The following is a 17643-nucleotide window of genomic DNA, read 5'->3' as shown; positions in this document are numbered from 1 at the left end:
CAGGAGTAGCTATATTACTTCCACAACTCAGTCATTAAATTATAAGTATACAGATAAAAAATCTAAATTAAATACTGATTATCAGGACAAAGGACAAAAACAAAATGATAAAATAAGAATTGGAGGGCACGAATGTGTATAACAAACAACTGAGTTGAATATAAATATGAGTGATACAAAATCTGAAATTAAAAAATATGTTTGATATATAAACACAGCCTTAAGGGTGGACTATCAAAATAAAATAAAATAAAATAAAAGCATGTAGGAGGAAAAAAATGCATCCAACTGAACTAGCAGAAGTCCCACCGCCAATTCCTAACCTGTAATTCCTCTGAAGAACAATTCACACCACCAAGAAAAGAAAAGCTCTTAGATGTAGAAAGCAAAAGCCTTATCAGTACAGATGCCCAGCATTTAGGAAACAATTTGGACACAGAAGAAAAAAAAAATAATCTCTTTTCTCCATGATGTGGCAGCAGAAAATAGATAAAAAAGCGTCAGACAGAGGAGTCCAGCAGGGACTAAAAATGGGGAGGATTTTCACATTCAGAAACATGGAGAAAAGAGCACTCAACTTGCTGACAAGCAGAAGAACAACGCAGATGATTTCTCTGTTTTAATTTTAGCGATGGCTCTAAAATTTTTAGCTCTCCATTTAGTTGCTTACGAGGCTTTGAGCCATTTCTCTGAATGTAGGAAAAGTATGGACTGGCATCCTAGCTGCAAAGTTTTGCATGCCCACTCTGAATCATTCACTCAAGTATTGAATTCAGTTCACTCCCATGAACATGCATTGGGTCCTTCTTATGGGCAAGATGGTGCAAGGTGTTGAAATGTACAATGAAAGTATGAACATTTTTGGGTCCTTCTTATGGGCAAGGTGGTGCAAGGTGTTGAAATGCACAATGAAAGTATGAAGAACATTTTTTTTTCATTAAGATTCTTGCCTTGACTATAGAAGGACAGGGTAAAATGCTTTCCAATCAAGCACTCTTCTACATTTACGTTATTTAACTCCATGATACTCAGCTGCCTCTTTACTTGGGTTCAGAACATTCCTTAGAACAGTCTTTGATTTTTTAGCTTCCATTGGCAAGTAATGGGCTCAATATACCCATGCTCATGATCTGAGATCTTCCTAGCTTATGTCCTTAGATCTCTGATTACTTACATCAGTTTCTCAGGAATTCATTTTGAATTCTCTAAGCCCTGACTTTCTAACAAACAATAAGTTGGGTGGGTGTTTATTACCTTTGGACTTACACAGATATATATGTGGATGTATATATCTCTCTGTCTCCTTTCTTAGGAAACTTGAGATAGGCTGGAGAAATGCAAAAATTTGCAAATGGATAAAAGAGGAATCCCAGAATCCAGGAACACAAGAGAAGGAAAATATCAAACCAGATAATGTGTGACTCAGTCATTTGACACGGGGGCTGCCAGTTTGGCTCTAAGCTTCACAACTGACCAAGGCAAACGAAGAAACACTATTCTAAGATTCACAGGGTCTAAAAAGTTCAGGACAAGCTAGTTGCTACAAGAAAGCACAGATTTTCTGGGTACTGAGAGAAATTTCTCTACTGGATCCTCAGTGTTATAAAAATGTCATTGTGATGTATATTAGATGATATAAAAATGCCTTAGAATTTTCACCTGACGTTTTCTCATAACATGCTTTAATGTAGGAGGACGGCTGGTATCAAAAGGTAATTCAGTTATCGTACGGCTAGGAGGGACCATACATTCTCAACTTCAGCCAGTTTCCTCTATCAGAATGAGGATTTCCTAATTCTATTCTGACCTGCTTAGGGCTTCCATCTAGGGTAGCAATATTAAAACAATTCATTTGAATTAGAGATATTTAAATTACAAGCAGTGGTTTATTATAATTTAGATAAAATAACATAGGTAAGGAAAGCAAGCCTAGCACAGGACCTGGCATAGAGTAGGAGATAAAGAAATAGAAGTTTTCATCAGTCCCTTAGCATAAAGCATTCCCCTGGAGAAAATGATAAATTTAGCAATGCAGCATAGTGAAAAGACCATGACCGTGGAGGTAAGAAAATACAGCTCAGTCACAGGGCTTGTTACCTGAGGTCTTGCAGCCTCCACTTTCTCTTCTGTGAAATGGGGATAATAGCCAGTGAATAAATAACCTGAAACAATTCATACCAAGCTCCTAGCTTAGTACCTGGAGCAGAACAGAGACTGAATACATTAGACTACTTTCTGACTCCTAAAATCACAGAATCAAGTAATACATAGGAGTTCGAAAGGAGACTACCAAATCCAAGACTTTATAATCAATAATGTCAATACCACACACAATACACATGCCACACAGGCACACAATACTACTGAGAGAGAGAGAGAGAGAGAGAGAGAATGAGAGAGAGAGAGAAATAATGCTGTGCTTTATTCTGACCCAGTGATTTCAACTTTGAGTTCGCCTTAGAATGGTCTAGAGAACTTATAAAATATGCTGGTCCGGCCCATGCCCTTAGAGATTCCGCTTCAGCGAGCTTGGGGTACTGGCTGGCAGTGATATACAGTTAGAGTTGAGAACTGCCATTTAATTAGTCACAACTACTTAATATTGTGGGGTGACACAGAAGCACGTGGGATAGGAACAGCTATATAAAATATTTCTAACCCTAGGAATTCTCTTTGGGACATAACATTCTGTATCTTTATGCCCTACTATAAAGTATTTTTAGGAACTGTTTGAACCAGTTTCACACAGCTGTGCACAGACTGTCCTGTGCAGTCAGGAGTGAACCGTAGTTAGCAATGCAAGCTCATCTGTAAAGGGCCTTTGACTACGAGCTCACTGCGTCTATTGACACTCTGGGAAGTCTGAAGTCACAAGCTTGGCTGGAGCACATGAGCCCAGATAATGAAGATGCTTTTACCCTCTTGAAACAAAGCCAGAAACTTTATCTACTTCATTGTGCACTTTGGGTCATGTGTTAACCCTGAGGATTTCACTAACACTAATCCTTCTAATGATGGCTTCTCCCAGCCCTTACATAAACCCCACAAGGCCTCGTGGCTTGGCAAGCCAGACAGAATAAAAGCAGCCTGGTGTTTCGCTTTTGAACTGAGTTCGAGGCAATTAAAGTCACGGGCTAAGGAAGAAAGGAGGGGGACTTAGAAATACCAGCATAATAAGTGGTATGACTGGAGTGCTCTGCAAATTAATTCAATTAGACAAAACCTGACTTAACGGGGGAGAAGACGGCGAGAAGCGCTGTCTTCATTAAATCTAGTTGTTAGAGGCACCTCTAATGGAATTAAATTTGTTTTAGTTGCTTGGATCACATAAAATAGTCTGTGCATGTGCATGTACACACATGCACATGCGTGGGTCCTAAATTTTGTGGGCATTTTTTAAAGAGGAGAGGAACTAGAACGTAAACCAAAAATATACAAAAAAAACCCTCCCTAAAACCAAAAATTGAAACTGAGTGAATGCTCAAGAGTGGAAGACGAGAAGAAAACAGGATAGAAGTAAGGAAAGCAAGCGTTCTCCCCATTATAAAGCGATGAGCCCCCTTCGATGGGGGCTTCTGCTCAGTTGCCTGAGCTGTGGAATCCTGCCTGGGGTCTGGGCGCAGTTTCCCCGGGTCTGCATGACGATGGACAACCTCGTGTCTAAGGAGTGCTGCCCGCCACTGGGTGCGGAGCCGGGCAACGTCTGTGGCTCTCAGACGGGCCGAGGCCAGTGCACGGAGGTGCAGACAGACACCAGGCCCTGGGGTGGTCCCTACGTCCTGCGAAACCAGGATGACCGAGAACGGTGGCCACGGAAGTTCTTCAATCGGACCTGCAAGTGCACAGGTGAGGGATGCCCCTGTGGGGAGACCTGGCCTGCTTCGAGCTTGCTGGGGAGGGCCCAGAGGGGAAAGGAGTCTCTTCTAAGGAAGAGATGGGACTCTTGAGACTGTTAGACTAGGTTTTGAAAGGCAAACCATGTTTCTTTTTCATACAGTGAATTGAGTAAGGCTGATGTCCTGGTTATGTTCTTCACATCCTCTAGTACATCTAGTTATGAAAACTAAATTAATATTACTTGGCTCAAGCCTGGCTATATGTGCTCATGCCAGCATACCAGTGGCTTGTTTGTTGGAAGGGAAGCTAAAGAGCTCAAGAGCTAGCTTTGAAACCCAGAGCCAGTTCTTTCAAGAAGTATTTGGTGCCCTCTCCTGAAATGGGTCTGCACTTGTTGAAGAGGGAGGTGTGTGAGGTTGGCATCTAGAAGGCAGTCGTCAAAGGCAGATGTTCCGAGTTCTAGTTTCATAATTTCTAATGATTTGAACAGGTCTCGAGCGGGGTACATCTTCCCTGTTAAGGTTATGCCTGGGTTGTATCTTCGACAAAGTTGGGGAGATGTGGCAGGACAAAGCTTCCTCAGGGAACTGGAAAATGGAGGATTGTATTAGATAACAATGTCCTTTTTCACTCTTGTCCGGGTTTGATGTGAGCATTTCAGAATTTGCTCCGTGTCCTCTTTTAGGCCTGGTCTCTCTTATTACCCATTTCTTTGAAATCTCTGTGCATTTCTTATTCCTCTGGCTCTTTTGAGCTTTCTCAAATCCTCTTCGGCAGGACTCCCCTCCAGTGTTCAATAGCCATGCACGGCGATTATAAACCGCCATGCAGGGCATTTAAAACACAAAAAACATAAGCGGCAACTTTAGTAAAGCCCTTGGACACTGTACTACAGTGTCCAGCTGATTAAGAGTTTTTCCTTTTTAAATTATGTTTTTATTATGTTCTTATATAAAGCCGGAACATAGGAAAATACAGATAATTGAGCTACGTAAGGGTATAAAAAATAAACTAAGGGAAGGTACAAAGGGCTGTGATGTTAATGTAGAAATGATGTTAGATATTTTAAAACTTTAAAAAAAATTCTGGCTTTATAATCATTTTGTGGTCATATTGTTAATTCTGTGATTAAAAGAAACTGTTAGTTTTGCTTTGGGTATTAATTGTGACAAGAAATTTTTAATAGCATATCAAATATATACGATCCATTTTTTTCTAAGCTAGTCGAGCATTTGCTTCTATAGACATTATGTTGTAGATTCTCATGGCTTTTCAGTCTAATGTGAAGCAACAAGTTTTATATTACTTGTGTGATTGGAAACCACACAACACATGACTCAAAAACTCTTCTACAGCACTTATTTTCAAGTCATTCAATGTCATAACTTACAAAGGTTGGAAATCTCCATTTTATAGAATCCTGAGGCAGAAGATATTAGGAAATCAGGTACAACTGTTAACTCATCACTATCTACTTTATCTTTTTGACCTGGGTAAGAGGTGTGTTTTTTGTTTGTTTGTTTGTTTGGTTAAGATGGGGATGGAAAGACTAGAGGCTGGAGGAACAGAAGGGATAATTGTATTATTATTTTTTTCTGAGAAAATATTTATAAATATTTTTCTAGAAGCGACAGTAATTTAGGGTCACAGTGACTCTCAGGGTGTATGGTATCCATTCCCAGCCATTGTCAAGGCCATGATTGCCCCCCGAGACCCACTACCAGGCTACGACTCACCCTCCTCCATGATTTGACCTGTCTAGACCCGTTAAGGACCATAGTTCTTTCCGTCCCAACTTTGGATGGCTCCTCTTATGTTGGCCAAATGGTTTTTTTTCTTTGAGTCTCAGGGCACCAGACTAAGTCCTTAGTGATTGAACTGGAAAGTTATTTAGTACATGCAATAGTCCCTGTGATGTGTCAAATGTCCCAAAGCAAGACCCATTTCTTTTAGTGTATTTTCTCTAAAGAATGAGTTGCTTGCCTTCCAAGGGTAGCTTTTTTATGGTTTAGGAGGCAGTCTTCAGAATTTAAAACTGATCTTGAATGCCCGAAAGCCTTCCTTTCTGATAGCCTCATAATTCTTTTGCAAATAGGACTCCTGGGATTCCTTTGAGGTCAACCAAGATTTGTTAAAGAAAAAGTATAGATTAGCTTTTAGCAACCAGATGGTTGATGACCCTGAACTTTGTTCATTCAGTGAAAAAACAAATGCGCCATTCATTTGGACATTTAGGTTGTTTCTATATCTTGACTTGGGAATAGTGCTGCAATGAACATGGTGATATCAATATTTCTTCAAGATCCTGATTTTAATTGTTTTGGATAAATACCAGGAATTTGGATTACTAGATCATATGATAGTTCTATTTTTAATTTTTTTGAGGAACTACCATACTGTTTTCCATAGCGGCAGCACAGTTTGCATTCCTACCAATAGCGCACAAGAGTTCCCTTTTTTCCACATCCTAGGCAAGGGGCATATATGTGTGTAATTGGTTATTATTCAACCTTAAAAAAGAAGGAAATCCTGCAATATGTGACAATATGGGTGAACCTGGAGCAGAGTATGTTAAGGAAATAAGTCAGTCACAGAAAGACAATGCATGATCCCACTTATATGAAGTATTTAAATTAGTCGTATTCATGAAATCAGAGTGGAATGGTGGTTACCAGGGGCCTTGGAGAAGGAAATGGAAAGTTACTAATCAGCCAGCATAAAGTTTCAGTTAAACAAGATTAGCTCTAGAGTGCTATTTTGTACCTACGACAATGCATCATACACTTAAAAATGTGTTAAGAGGGTAGATCTCATGTTAAGTATTCTTACCATAAAAACATTAAAAAAATAAACACATCATAGTCTTCATGATCTTGAAGTTGGTAAAAGATTTTAGTCTATTAAATTGAAATAAATGCAAACTCAGGGGGAAAAGTACCCATAAATTATATGCTCAAATTTTCTAGAGAGATCTTCTCTCTTCTCTGTGGGGATAATTTGAAACCAAAAATTACTGAATTTAATGGTCAGAAAGAGTTGAATTTCAGGAGACTTAGCCTCACTTTACTACCTGTTAGTTGGCATTTCTGAGAATAACCAGTCACAGCTATGTCTTTGGACTTTTGAAAAACATGCATACCAAATAATTTTTAAACAGTTGTCTGAGAACTTCTTGTTTGTGCAAGTGACTAGGAGCTTCCATTTTTCAATCTCTGAAATGGGGATAATAATGAAACCGCACTTGTAAAATTCTTTTGAGCTTTGTAGATGAAAGGCCCTATGTGAGCATAAAGTATTGTTATTAAAATAATAGAATCTCTAATGAAAAGGAGTAGGCCTTTTACAGCTCCTTGTAAATTCACTAATTGGCGGTCTTTAAGCTTATTTAGTCTAATAGCCTTCTGAGGTTGAACTGTTGCAGTTCGTGTGGAAACATGCATTGTTTGGTTGTTCTCACTCTTTCCATTTTTATCCCAATCCTAAGTAGGTATCAGACTTTGTTTTTAATTTTAATTTTTGCTCAAGGACATGCTCAATAATAGATTGATATCTAGGTACCCTTTATTTTCCCCAGTGAGATAATGCAATTCTTTCTAAAAGGGCCCTCTTCTTATATTTTTCTCTGCTGCTATTGGTGGATTAAGGAAAAAAAATTAATTCATATTCCGTTGATGTAAGGAACTATTAAAAAAAAATATTTTGAGTGCTAAGGTTTCACATTGTTGCACTTTTCAGTTACCTTCAACATTTTACCAAATTCTTGAGATCAGGTTTAGAAGCTCAAAAATGAAAAAGATCTGATTGCAAAGCTTTGGTGTATTTTCTCTGAGACTTGCTGGAAAAGTAAATTTTTTTTAAATGGAATACATTTCTGGGTTACAGGTGAGTTTAAATTCAAACAGATGCTTTCTTATTAGTACTTCTACACTGCTTTTCAGGGACAACTCTGGCTTTGTGAAGAGATATCTTCATTCAACATAATTGTGAAGCATCTCTGGTTTTCTGAGTCTTAATCATTTTGACTTTTGTTATCCACACTGCTTGGTTTATTCTTCTGTTTTCACTTTCTCCACAGTTAGACATGTGTTGGTATTTCATTGTGCCGTGTCCCTAATCTCCCCTAGATGAAGATACTGTGCCTTACTTACATCTGCATCCTCTGGTGCCTAATACCTTTTATTCAATTATTCATGGATTCCTTCATCATACCTGTCCGATGTTTATTTAACACCAATTATGTTAGGCCCTTCAGGTATAAAGGGGAAAAATACATGACCTGATCTTTAATGTGTCCACAGTGGGGTGGATGAGTAAGACAGCTATGAAAACTAACACTTACACGATACTACTTGATAAGAAGAATTTAGTAATACTAGTAATCATAACAATATAGAACTTAATCTGTTACCGGGCACTGTTCTTAGTGCTCTAATGTATTAACATGCTTGTTTTACATAAGAAGTCTACCAGTAGAACTCTTATCCCAATATGACAGTCTCTGAGAGGTGAAGGCCAAAGTTACTAAGTGTGGCAATTTGTGAATGTACATAAAGCTGTAGGTGCACAGTGAGAGGCATGCTTGGTTTTGACTATAGTTTAGGTAGTAGTGTTAACAAATTATTTGTTGAATAAATGAGTGAGGGAGATAATCAGTTATTGATAATTTTGTTTCTAGTAACACAAAAGAATTGTGGTTAAAAAAATCACAGGAATCTTAAAACTCATGATAAATTACTCAGTTTCAACAATGAGACCCCCAAATTCAAAGACAAGTCTTACGCCTTTAAATGTAGAAATACATGAATTTATTATTACAAAATTTAGGTATGCTATTTCTTAGCATTTTGAAGGAAGGGATTGCTTTTTTATTGTAGAGCTGCGACTATACATTCACCCTCCAATTATCTGGCTATAGGTAAGCAGCTGGGAGTTTGAGTGTTTAGTATTCTTCAGATGCATTTTATTCAATCATTCCTCAAAAAATGCTTTATTCCTTTAAAAGCTGTCAGAGTAGGTGACATATTTAAATCAAAAATGTTTTTAAAATAGTTAATGTACAATTTTAGTAGGTACCTTAATGGAAAATAGACTCCAAACTCCATGAAGCCTGAAGCACCTTGCATAGTAGCTGCACTATTTGTTAAATAATTTGTATTTAATAGCTTCATTCCAATAATCAATATAAATTTTAATGTTTAACCCCTTTTAAGTATTTTTTTTTTTACTTATGTTCTCATACAGTGTTGAAACAGGAAAATACAGATAATTGAGCTATATAAGGATAGATAGACTATTTTGCATGTGACAAAGAGCATAGAATGAAAATAACCAATTACTTTTGAAAAATTCTTCCTACTTATGACATTTTTAAGGGCATTTTCTTTATCAAAAAAATCTAGTGAGTTAATAGAAAAGAAGGGCTGAGTATTTTCTTTACAGTGCACAAATGCTCATCATTTTGTTTTCATGCCATTGGAACATTTTCTTTAGAGATCCAAATAGCCCTCTCTCTTACTACAGTCATAATATTTTTCACTTACCTTTATCTTAGTGCATATAGTTTACAGGACAAACTTTTCCTTCTAATCCACAAGGACAGGAAGAAAAAGGAAGAAGAAAATTTATGTTTACTGAATTATCTGCTGCACGTTTTATACTCCTTTAAAATTTTTTTTTAACTTTTTTAGTTAAAGGATAGTCGACACACTTTTTTCTTTTCTAAATCAATTTTTTAAAAAAACTTCAGCTTTCTTGAGGTATAACTGACAAATAAAATTGTAAAATATTTAAAGTGTATGTCATGGAGATTCAGCTTTACATTTCTTTCATTTATTCAACGAATGTTCATTTTGCACCAGGCCAAGCACAGGACTCTGCAGCAGGATAACTGCCTTGCAGTTGCCTGTACCTGAGACAAGTAGAAGTTTACAGTCTGTGCAATAAATGCAGTGAAGGGGGAATAGTAAGTACAATGGGAGCATAGAATGGGAGTATCTGCCCCCGATGTGGGGGATCAAGGATGACCTTGTAGAGGATCCATCGTGAAGCTTAAAGGAGGAGGAGTAGGTAACCAGGCAATGACAGAAGGAAGAGCAAGTAAAATGTCTGGAAACATGAGGTGGAGGAAGGAGGAGGAGATAGCACAGGAGCTTGTACCCACGTTAAATGCTTTCCATAACTCCTCTTAGTCCCTAGGAGATAAGGATTATTATTCCTTTTTTGTTTCAACGTTTCGCTCCAGTAATATGTAATTGTTACTCTCTATCTTACTACCATCTAAAAAATGAGGTGCTGGCCATACTAAAAACAACACAAGATTAAGAAGGGAAAAGTCAAGGTAAGCGAAAATAATTAAACCTTTGGCGTTAATCAGAAAAATGCTTAGGGCTTGATAATGACCAGTCCTCATTCCCTAGGTTGATAGAGCAGAGACATTTGTGCAGCCACAGGAACCTGCAGTGATTTGCACTTCCTGACACCACAGCAGCTAATTCACCTTTATGACCTGTCATCCTCCATTGATTTTTATCTTAACTCTGTCTCTTTTGTGAAATAAACCAGCTTTTTAAATGTTAGATATCACTTAAATTCCTAGATATCAGCTTATATATTTTGGTTCCACCTTTAGATTGGTATATATTCTCTTCCTTCTGTAAATCAATGAACAATTTGTGTCAGCCTTTCAGTGTGTGCCACAGGACAGCAGGGCTCAGCAGAGTGGACATCATGGCTGCTGCTTAGTCACAAGTGGGGGTGTAGAGAGGATGTAGGAAGGAACCCCCTGCATGACCCATGAGAGTAAGGAGAATGTAGAACACAGCATGGGATTAGTTTGCTGGGGCTACCGTAACAAAGTACTGCAGACTGGATGACCAACAAAAATTTATTCTCTCACTGTTCTGGAGGCCTGAAGTCCAAGAGCAAGGTGTTGGTAGGTTTGGCTGTTTTCTCCTCGTCTTCACATGATCTTCTCTCTATAACTCTCTGTGTCCAAATTTCCTCTTCTTATAAGGATACCAGTCATACTGGATTAAGGGCCACCCTAATGACCTCATTTAACCTCAGTTACCTCTTTTTAAGACCCTATTTCAAAATACAGTCACATCTGGAGGTATTGGGGGTTAAGATTTTGACATATGAATTTTGAGGGAGACACAATTCAGACCATAACAGCATGTAATACATTTCATATCCTGTTTCTTTGCAGGAAAAATTTCTAGGCAATTTTCTAATGTTCAGTTCACTTTGAGATATAAACTTTTCAAGAGGAGATTAAGGGAAGGAAATTGGCTTTGTTCGCCCTCTTGTAAGCACCTTCATCGTCTTTGCATTCTACTCCAAAGTTCAAATATAGAAATTTCTTCCTAACTACATAAACTTACTTCTTTTTCTATCTCTCCCTCTCCCTCCTTTTTAAAACATACTAGGAAACTTTGCTGGCTATAACTGTGGAGGCTGCAAGTTTGGCTGGATTGGCCTCAACTGCGATCGAAAGAAACCACCAGTTGTTCGACAGAACATCCATTCCTTGACTCCTCAGGAGAGGGAGCAATTCTTGGGTGCCTTAGACCTCGCAAAGAAGACCATACACCCCGACTACGTGATCACTACACAACACTGGCTGGGCCTGCTTGGGCCCAATCGGACCCAGCCACAGATTGCCAACTGCAGCATTTATGATTTCTTTGTGTGGCTCCATTACTATTCTGTTAGAGATACATTATTAGGTGAGTTTTTCTCATAGATTAATATACACTATTATAGGTTTGGGTTAGAGGATAAATGGGTGGGAAGTGATTTCAGACCAAGTTAATTAACAAGAGAACAAACTGAAGGATTAGGTTTGTGAAAAGTCACAGAATTATCAAATGTTGCCTATGGTTAGGATGGAGCAGTTTCTTCTTGTACATTGTCTGCAGACATTTGAAAATGTTCTCTCCTGTATTTGTGTTTTAAATTCAAAGTTTAAACTCTTCTCTATGAAGCTATTAATCCTCAAAAGCAAGAGCTGGGGAAGTGAAGGCAAATTACTTTTGATTCCAGAAGAAAACATTTCTAAATCTTGACATGGAAGCCCTCTCTGACCTTTTCTTCAAATTAGAAGAATTAACTGAACATATGCTTAAAGCACATGAAACATCTTTGGGCAGACTTAGAGTGTTTGTGTTAGAAGTATCTCATTAAGCTCACATGTATTTGTCTTTAGACTTTCGGGTCATCATTTATGGTGCGCATGCACTGCTGGGATCTCCAGGGTTTTTTTGTTTTTGTTTTTGTTTTTAGTTGTTTTGTCAGGAAAAAGCATAAGCTGAGTCACTGCAATGTAGAGTTCCTCCTGGCTTAGCCCTTTTGAACCATAGTTACGTTTGATGCTTCAGAAAATGGTCTCCTGCTTTTTTGGTTCCTAAAATTTGGGGCCTAGGTAAGACTTGGAATGGGGTTTGTCTGTTAGGAACTTCATCAGTCTAGTAAGCCCAGCTTCATCCTCAGGCAGGGGAAAGCCATAACCTGTTTGTTCCAGGAGCACTTGACTCCATTCCAGGTTCTGCTCACTGTAATTCTGAACCCTCGACTATACCTGCAATTATCCCCTCTTTAGGGGCCCCTCAGTGGGGTCAGGGTGAGTAAGGACATCAAGCTCACTTTGAATAGTCCCATTCTCATTTGGAATTGTCTGTTCTTGTGTTTATCATCGGTTCCCTATCACTTGATTCTCCCTCATTGTTTTTTTTAACTTTAAATTTTTGTTTATTTTATTGAATCAAACATTTTTCAATGACAGTTGACATACAATATTATCCCCTCTCATCATTTTGTTTTGAAAATTTTAAATCTTTGTTCTGGATTAAAACATTTTAAAAGGACTGTGTGGCCAACAGCAGTGACAGCAGTTCTTTCCTCAGGGTGAGTCTTTTAAAAACTTGCCTCCCAGGTAAGCATCTGTCTTTGTCAATAGATAAGGTGGCTCTTCTAACTATAAACCTTTATAGCTTTCCTGTCATGACTCTGAGGAATTTTTGCTTTATGAGAGGCTACTTTCTCAAGAGGAAAAGAAAACCATAGTTTCTGGTCGTATCCAGGAATTAAATTTATATTCATGTCTGTTCAGTTCTCTGAAATTATTATAGGTACTTTGAAAAAGAACTAAAGTTAGCTAAAGTTTCTACATAACCATCAAAAGCTGTTATGAAAAGGGGCAGAAGGATGGAACAAGCAGTAAGGAGGTCATTAAATTGCCCAAAGCTTTTCACTAAAATTGGCAGTTCCAGTGGCCAGCCAAATTGGTTTGAATGTATTTTTCTCTTTTCTAGTCTTGGGCGACCATGGTTATCAGCTAGTATTTGTAACTGATTGATGGCAGAGGCAAAATCCATGAAAGTTTTTTCTAGATTATATAAATGCAGAATTAGGACTAAATGCAATATTAGTTTTATTCTTTAGTCTTAATTAATCCCTCTCTTATAAATGTGTGCATTTGTAAGAAATATGTTAGAAAATGTCTTTTAAAATATATTCCATTTAGGTCTTAGAGATCTATTTCTTTGGATACTCTGATTTTATTTTAATGAAATATTGCTTAAAATTAAATATAAAACAGGGGTTCTTAAAGGCTCAAAATGATCCTAGTTTCTCTGGGTTCCTGTTGACAATCAAAGTTTCAAGAGATGAAAGAGAATTTTTTTCTAAAAGTGCTAGTTGCTACTGAAATTGTTTTGTTGTTGATGTTGCTTTCAGAGAGATAAATGACAAAACTTTATTTTTTTCAAACTGAAAAACTGTTGGCTTATTGGCTTTGCAAATACATTCCAGGTAAGGTTTAACATAAAAAAAAAACAAAAACAAAAAAAAACCACACTCTTTTCTGTGGTGTCTAATTAGTTTCCTAATTGTTTTAGGACCAGGGCGCCCATACAAGGCCATAGATTTCTCACACCAAGGACCTGCCTTTGTCACCTGGCACCGGTACCATTTGTTGTGGCTGGAAAGAGATCTCCAGGTTGGTGAAAATTATACCTTTGTTTCTTTAAAATTTGCTATACCTTTGGTGAAGACCCATACCAGTCTTCGCTTTGTATGGTTTTGTGTTGTATCTGATGGCACAAATTAAATGACTAGGTATGCCCTTTGCTTTTAGCGACTTATTGGCAATGAGTCCTTCGCTTTGCCCTACTGGAACTTTGCCACTGGGAGGAACGAGTGTGACGTGTGTACAGACCAACTGTTCGGGGCAGCAAGGCAAGATGATCCGACTCTGATTAGTCAGAACTCAAGATTCTCCAGCTGGGAAATTGTCTGTAATAGGTAATCGCATCTGTACCTGGAATGGAAATCCAGAGACCATGTTTTCTTTCTTGTTTTTTTAAAAAATTATATTGCTGTATGCCATAATATAGCAAAGTACACGTAAGTGTACAGCTTGCTTAATTTTCCTAAACTAAACATAGCCATGTGACCAACACTCAGATTGAGAAACAAGAAATCCTTTATTCTCCCTTTGTCACTCTCCCCCAATTCCCAGTGTAACCTCTGTCTAGAATACTAACGGCAAAAATGAGTTTTATCAGTTCTTGACTTTTGTGTTAATGGAATCACAGTAATTCTACGTCTGGCTATTTTGTTCAACATTTTATTTGTGAGATTCATCCTTATTGTTGCATGTAGCTGTTGATTGCTTTATAGCATTCCAATGTAGGAATAGACCACGACCTTTTATTCATTCAACCATCACCAGGCTTTGGGCTAGTTTCTAGTTTGGGGCTATTATGAATTCTGCTGTTAGTCTAGTACATATCTTTCGGTAAATGTAAGTATTCTTTTACATTGGGCATATGCCTAGGAAAAGAATTTCTGAGTTTTTTGTTTGTTTTTTTTAAAGAACAATTTTAGTATGTATTTTCAGTCACTGATCCACTCAACAAATATCTGTGAACATATTTTCTTATATCTGAGAGGTAGAGAATCTCTATTTGTTTCTAATGCATTTTTGGTTCTGTTTATATGTTTCTGAGAATGATTTTTCTGGGGTAGGTGGGAGTTTTAAAACTTCTAAGCTCTTTAATAAAAAAAATAGAAGTATGAAAGTCACATCTGTGAATTGAATATGCTTGGTCATCATTTTGATATCAACTGTTTTAAAATTAGTAGTTCCTGCATTCAGCCAACATTTCTTAACCACCAGTCATATTCTAAGTAGTGTAGTAGTGCTGGGAATATAAGAATGAGTAAAATATAGCTGCCCTTTTGAATATTGTTTTCTATTTACAAAGATGAATTGCTTATAAACAAATTATAATACAACCTGAAAAGTATCATAATAGATGTATGTGCAAAGCCAAGAAGAGAGTCAGGGAAAGTCTCTAAGAGGTGGAGACAGCTGTTCTGAGACTTTAAGGATGCAGACCTCAGCCAGTTAGGGGAGTGTGGTGAGTGTGTCTTAGGTGAAGGGAACATCATGTATGAAGCCAGGAAAGTCTCTGGAAGCAGTCTGGTATGGCTGGGCCACAGGGTGCTGGGAGTTGAGAGGCACAGAGATGGGGCAGTGGGAGAATGAGCTCTGAGTACTAAAGAACACAGAAGCAGGTGAACACTTGTGGCCCCTGAAGAATTCTGTCCTCAGTGATTCCTTGAACTTATTTCTCCTTCTTGGCACACATCTCAGAAAAAGATTCCTCAAGAAGTTCCTTTGCCTTCCTTTAGTCACTTGTTTCCTCCAAAATCCTGTTTTTAACCCAATTCCTCTAGCTCCCCTGTCCTGTCTCTTTTGACTACTCCACGGCAGAGAAGCTCTGTCGTACCCCTGAGGCTGGGCATGTGCGTGTTTTCAGGGTTGTAGGCTTACCTAGCAGAGATTCCATCTTCTACATCCCAAGCTTTTCTAGACAGCGCTCCACACTACATAGGGATGTAACAAATGCATCCCTGTGACTTAGCGTAATTCCACAAAGCACCATTTCTCATAATGCCTTGAGGTATTAATAGGTGGTATGTAAAAAGAAATTTCTGTGATCAAATAAATTTAGGGAATACTGAGTTCAAAGTTTTTATTATTCTTATTATTTTTATTTTAGAACAACTCAGGGCATTTCTTATGTAAGAGTATTATTATTCTTCAAGAGGGGCCTAAACTTATCTGCCTCTGGCACCCTTATTTCACAGACCATCTCACTGGAACACGCTTGAGAAACGCTGCCTTGGAGGCTTTTTTCCCCCCCCAGTTTTAGGTACTGCCCTCTTTCATCCTCGTGTGTATGCTGATTCTATTCTCACGTGCCAGATACTATCCCCTCACTAAAACTCACACAGAGACAGCTTTAAAATTTTATCTCTGTCAATGAAATAACTTTTTGAAGATGCAATTTCAAGGCACAACAGACGTGTAGAATATAATCCTTTATGGGCACGGAACTTTCCCAGCCTCCATGTTTACAGTGCAATCAGCTCTATCTACTACCTTAGTACATTTTCTAATACAGCATTTGTCCTAATACCCCCACTCCATATTATTTTATCTGTTTTCATTCTGACCACCTCCATTTGCCTTTAGTTTGCTTAAAATGCATTCCTAGCTTTACATAGGCCCTTCTACCAAAACTGGCTTAGCTCAGTAGAATACTCGTCATCTTATTCTCTCTTCAGTTACTCAAGATTCAAATGCACGTAATAGGAGTCACCATCTTCCCTGTAATCCACTTATTGTCTTTCCAGTGGAATGGTCATTATTATGCATATTTATTCATATATCATATTTTTGCATCTCTGTTTTTGAAACTCTTTAATCCATAATTACTTTTGAAGGTAGTACTTTCACCACATATTTTTGACCCTTGTAAGGTAACTATAACAAATTTTATGGTGTGACTCTTATTGGTTTTCTTAGCCCAAAGTTATGATACTACCTACACATTAAGACATATTATTTTTAATCTCCTTACAAACTTAGCTTAGATGACTACAACAACCGGGTCACTTTGTGTAATGGAACCTATGAAGGTTTGTTGAGAAGAAATAGAGTGGGAAGAAACAGTGAGAAACTGCCAACCTTAAAAGAGATACAAGATTGTCTGTCTCTCAAGAAGTTTGACAATCCTCCTTTCTTCCAGAACTCTACCTTCAGCTTCAGGTTGGTGCTCTGAGCTATGCTAGACTGGCACTTTGCAACATTGTTAGATTTTCATGCCTATATTGTAATGAACTAGAAGGAAGTCTAGATGTTGGAAGACATTTGCAATGCTAAGTCTTTTGATGAGAGCATAACAAAGGATCAGTGTTAGGAAAGTTATCATCCACCCACTATAATTAAGAGTGTAGTTTTAATTTCTTCTAACTTATTTATTTAAAACCATCTTTTGTATTTCTAATTTCTGTACATTTATAGGTACAGTCTTCAGAACCAGGGTACCTCATTAAATACAGAATTTAAAAAATATTTGCTCATGCTCTTTCCTTTACTTTTCTCTGTGTGTGTGTGTGTGTGTGTGTGTGTATGTGTGTGTGTGTGTGTTTTAAATTATCAGCCGTAGACTTTAATATTGGGATTTGAGATTGAAGGGGAGTGTTATAGACTAAATATGACTCAAATTACAACACAGCAATGACATTACAATGCTTAAAATTTAAAGGCTAACTAATAATTCTCTTCCTGTAAAAATAGACTTTAAAAATTCAGAGATATGTATGGATATAAATAAGATTTTAAACAAAGATGGATGGGACTCCAAAAAGAAATGTTGGTTAGATTCACGTTCTTCTCTCAAACTGGATTCTTTCTCTTTTATCTGTAAATTATACAATCGATGGGTACTCGGG

The 17643-nt window shown here is 37.7% G+C and overlaps 1 protein-coding gene across 2 annotated transcripts in view; it reads left to right on the top strand.

The window, feature by feature from the left end:
* Positions 1-3536: 3536 nt before the first annotated feature.
* DCT (dopachrome tautomerase) overlaps positions 3537-17643 on the top strand; it is a 31721-nt gene continuing 17614 nt past the window's right edge. Inside the window, exons 1-5 of one of the 2 annotated variants that reach the window (XM_039837440.1) lie at positions 3537-3846; positions 11265-11564; positions 13734-13834; positions 13973-14139; positions 16778-16957. In XM_039837440.1, coding sequence (XP_039693374.1) covers positions 3552-3846; positions 11265-11564; positions 13734-13834; positions 13973-14139; positions 16778-16957 — 1043 coding nt within the window. In that variant the 5' untranslated portion in view covers positions 3537-3551. The remainder of the gene's footprint in view (positions 3847-11264; positions 11565-13733; positions 13835-13972; positions 14140-16777; positions 16958-17643) is intronic. The other variant, XM_039837433.1, reaches the window with a different exon arrangement.

Source organism: Pteropus medius, unplaced genomic scaffold, assembly GCF_902729225.1.
Source record: "Pteropus medius unplaced genomic scaffold, Ma_sr-lr_union100, whole genome shotgun sequence".
Classification (NCBI taxonomy): domain Eukaryota; kingdom Metazoa; phylum Chordata; class Mammalia; order Chiroptera; family Pteropodidae; genus Pteropus; species Pteropus medius.
The sequence above is the reverse complement of the archived record's forward strand: the minus strand, read 5'-3'. Positions and strand labels throughout refer to the sequence as shown.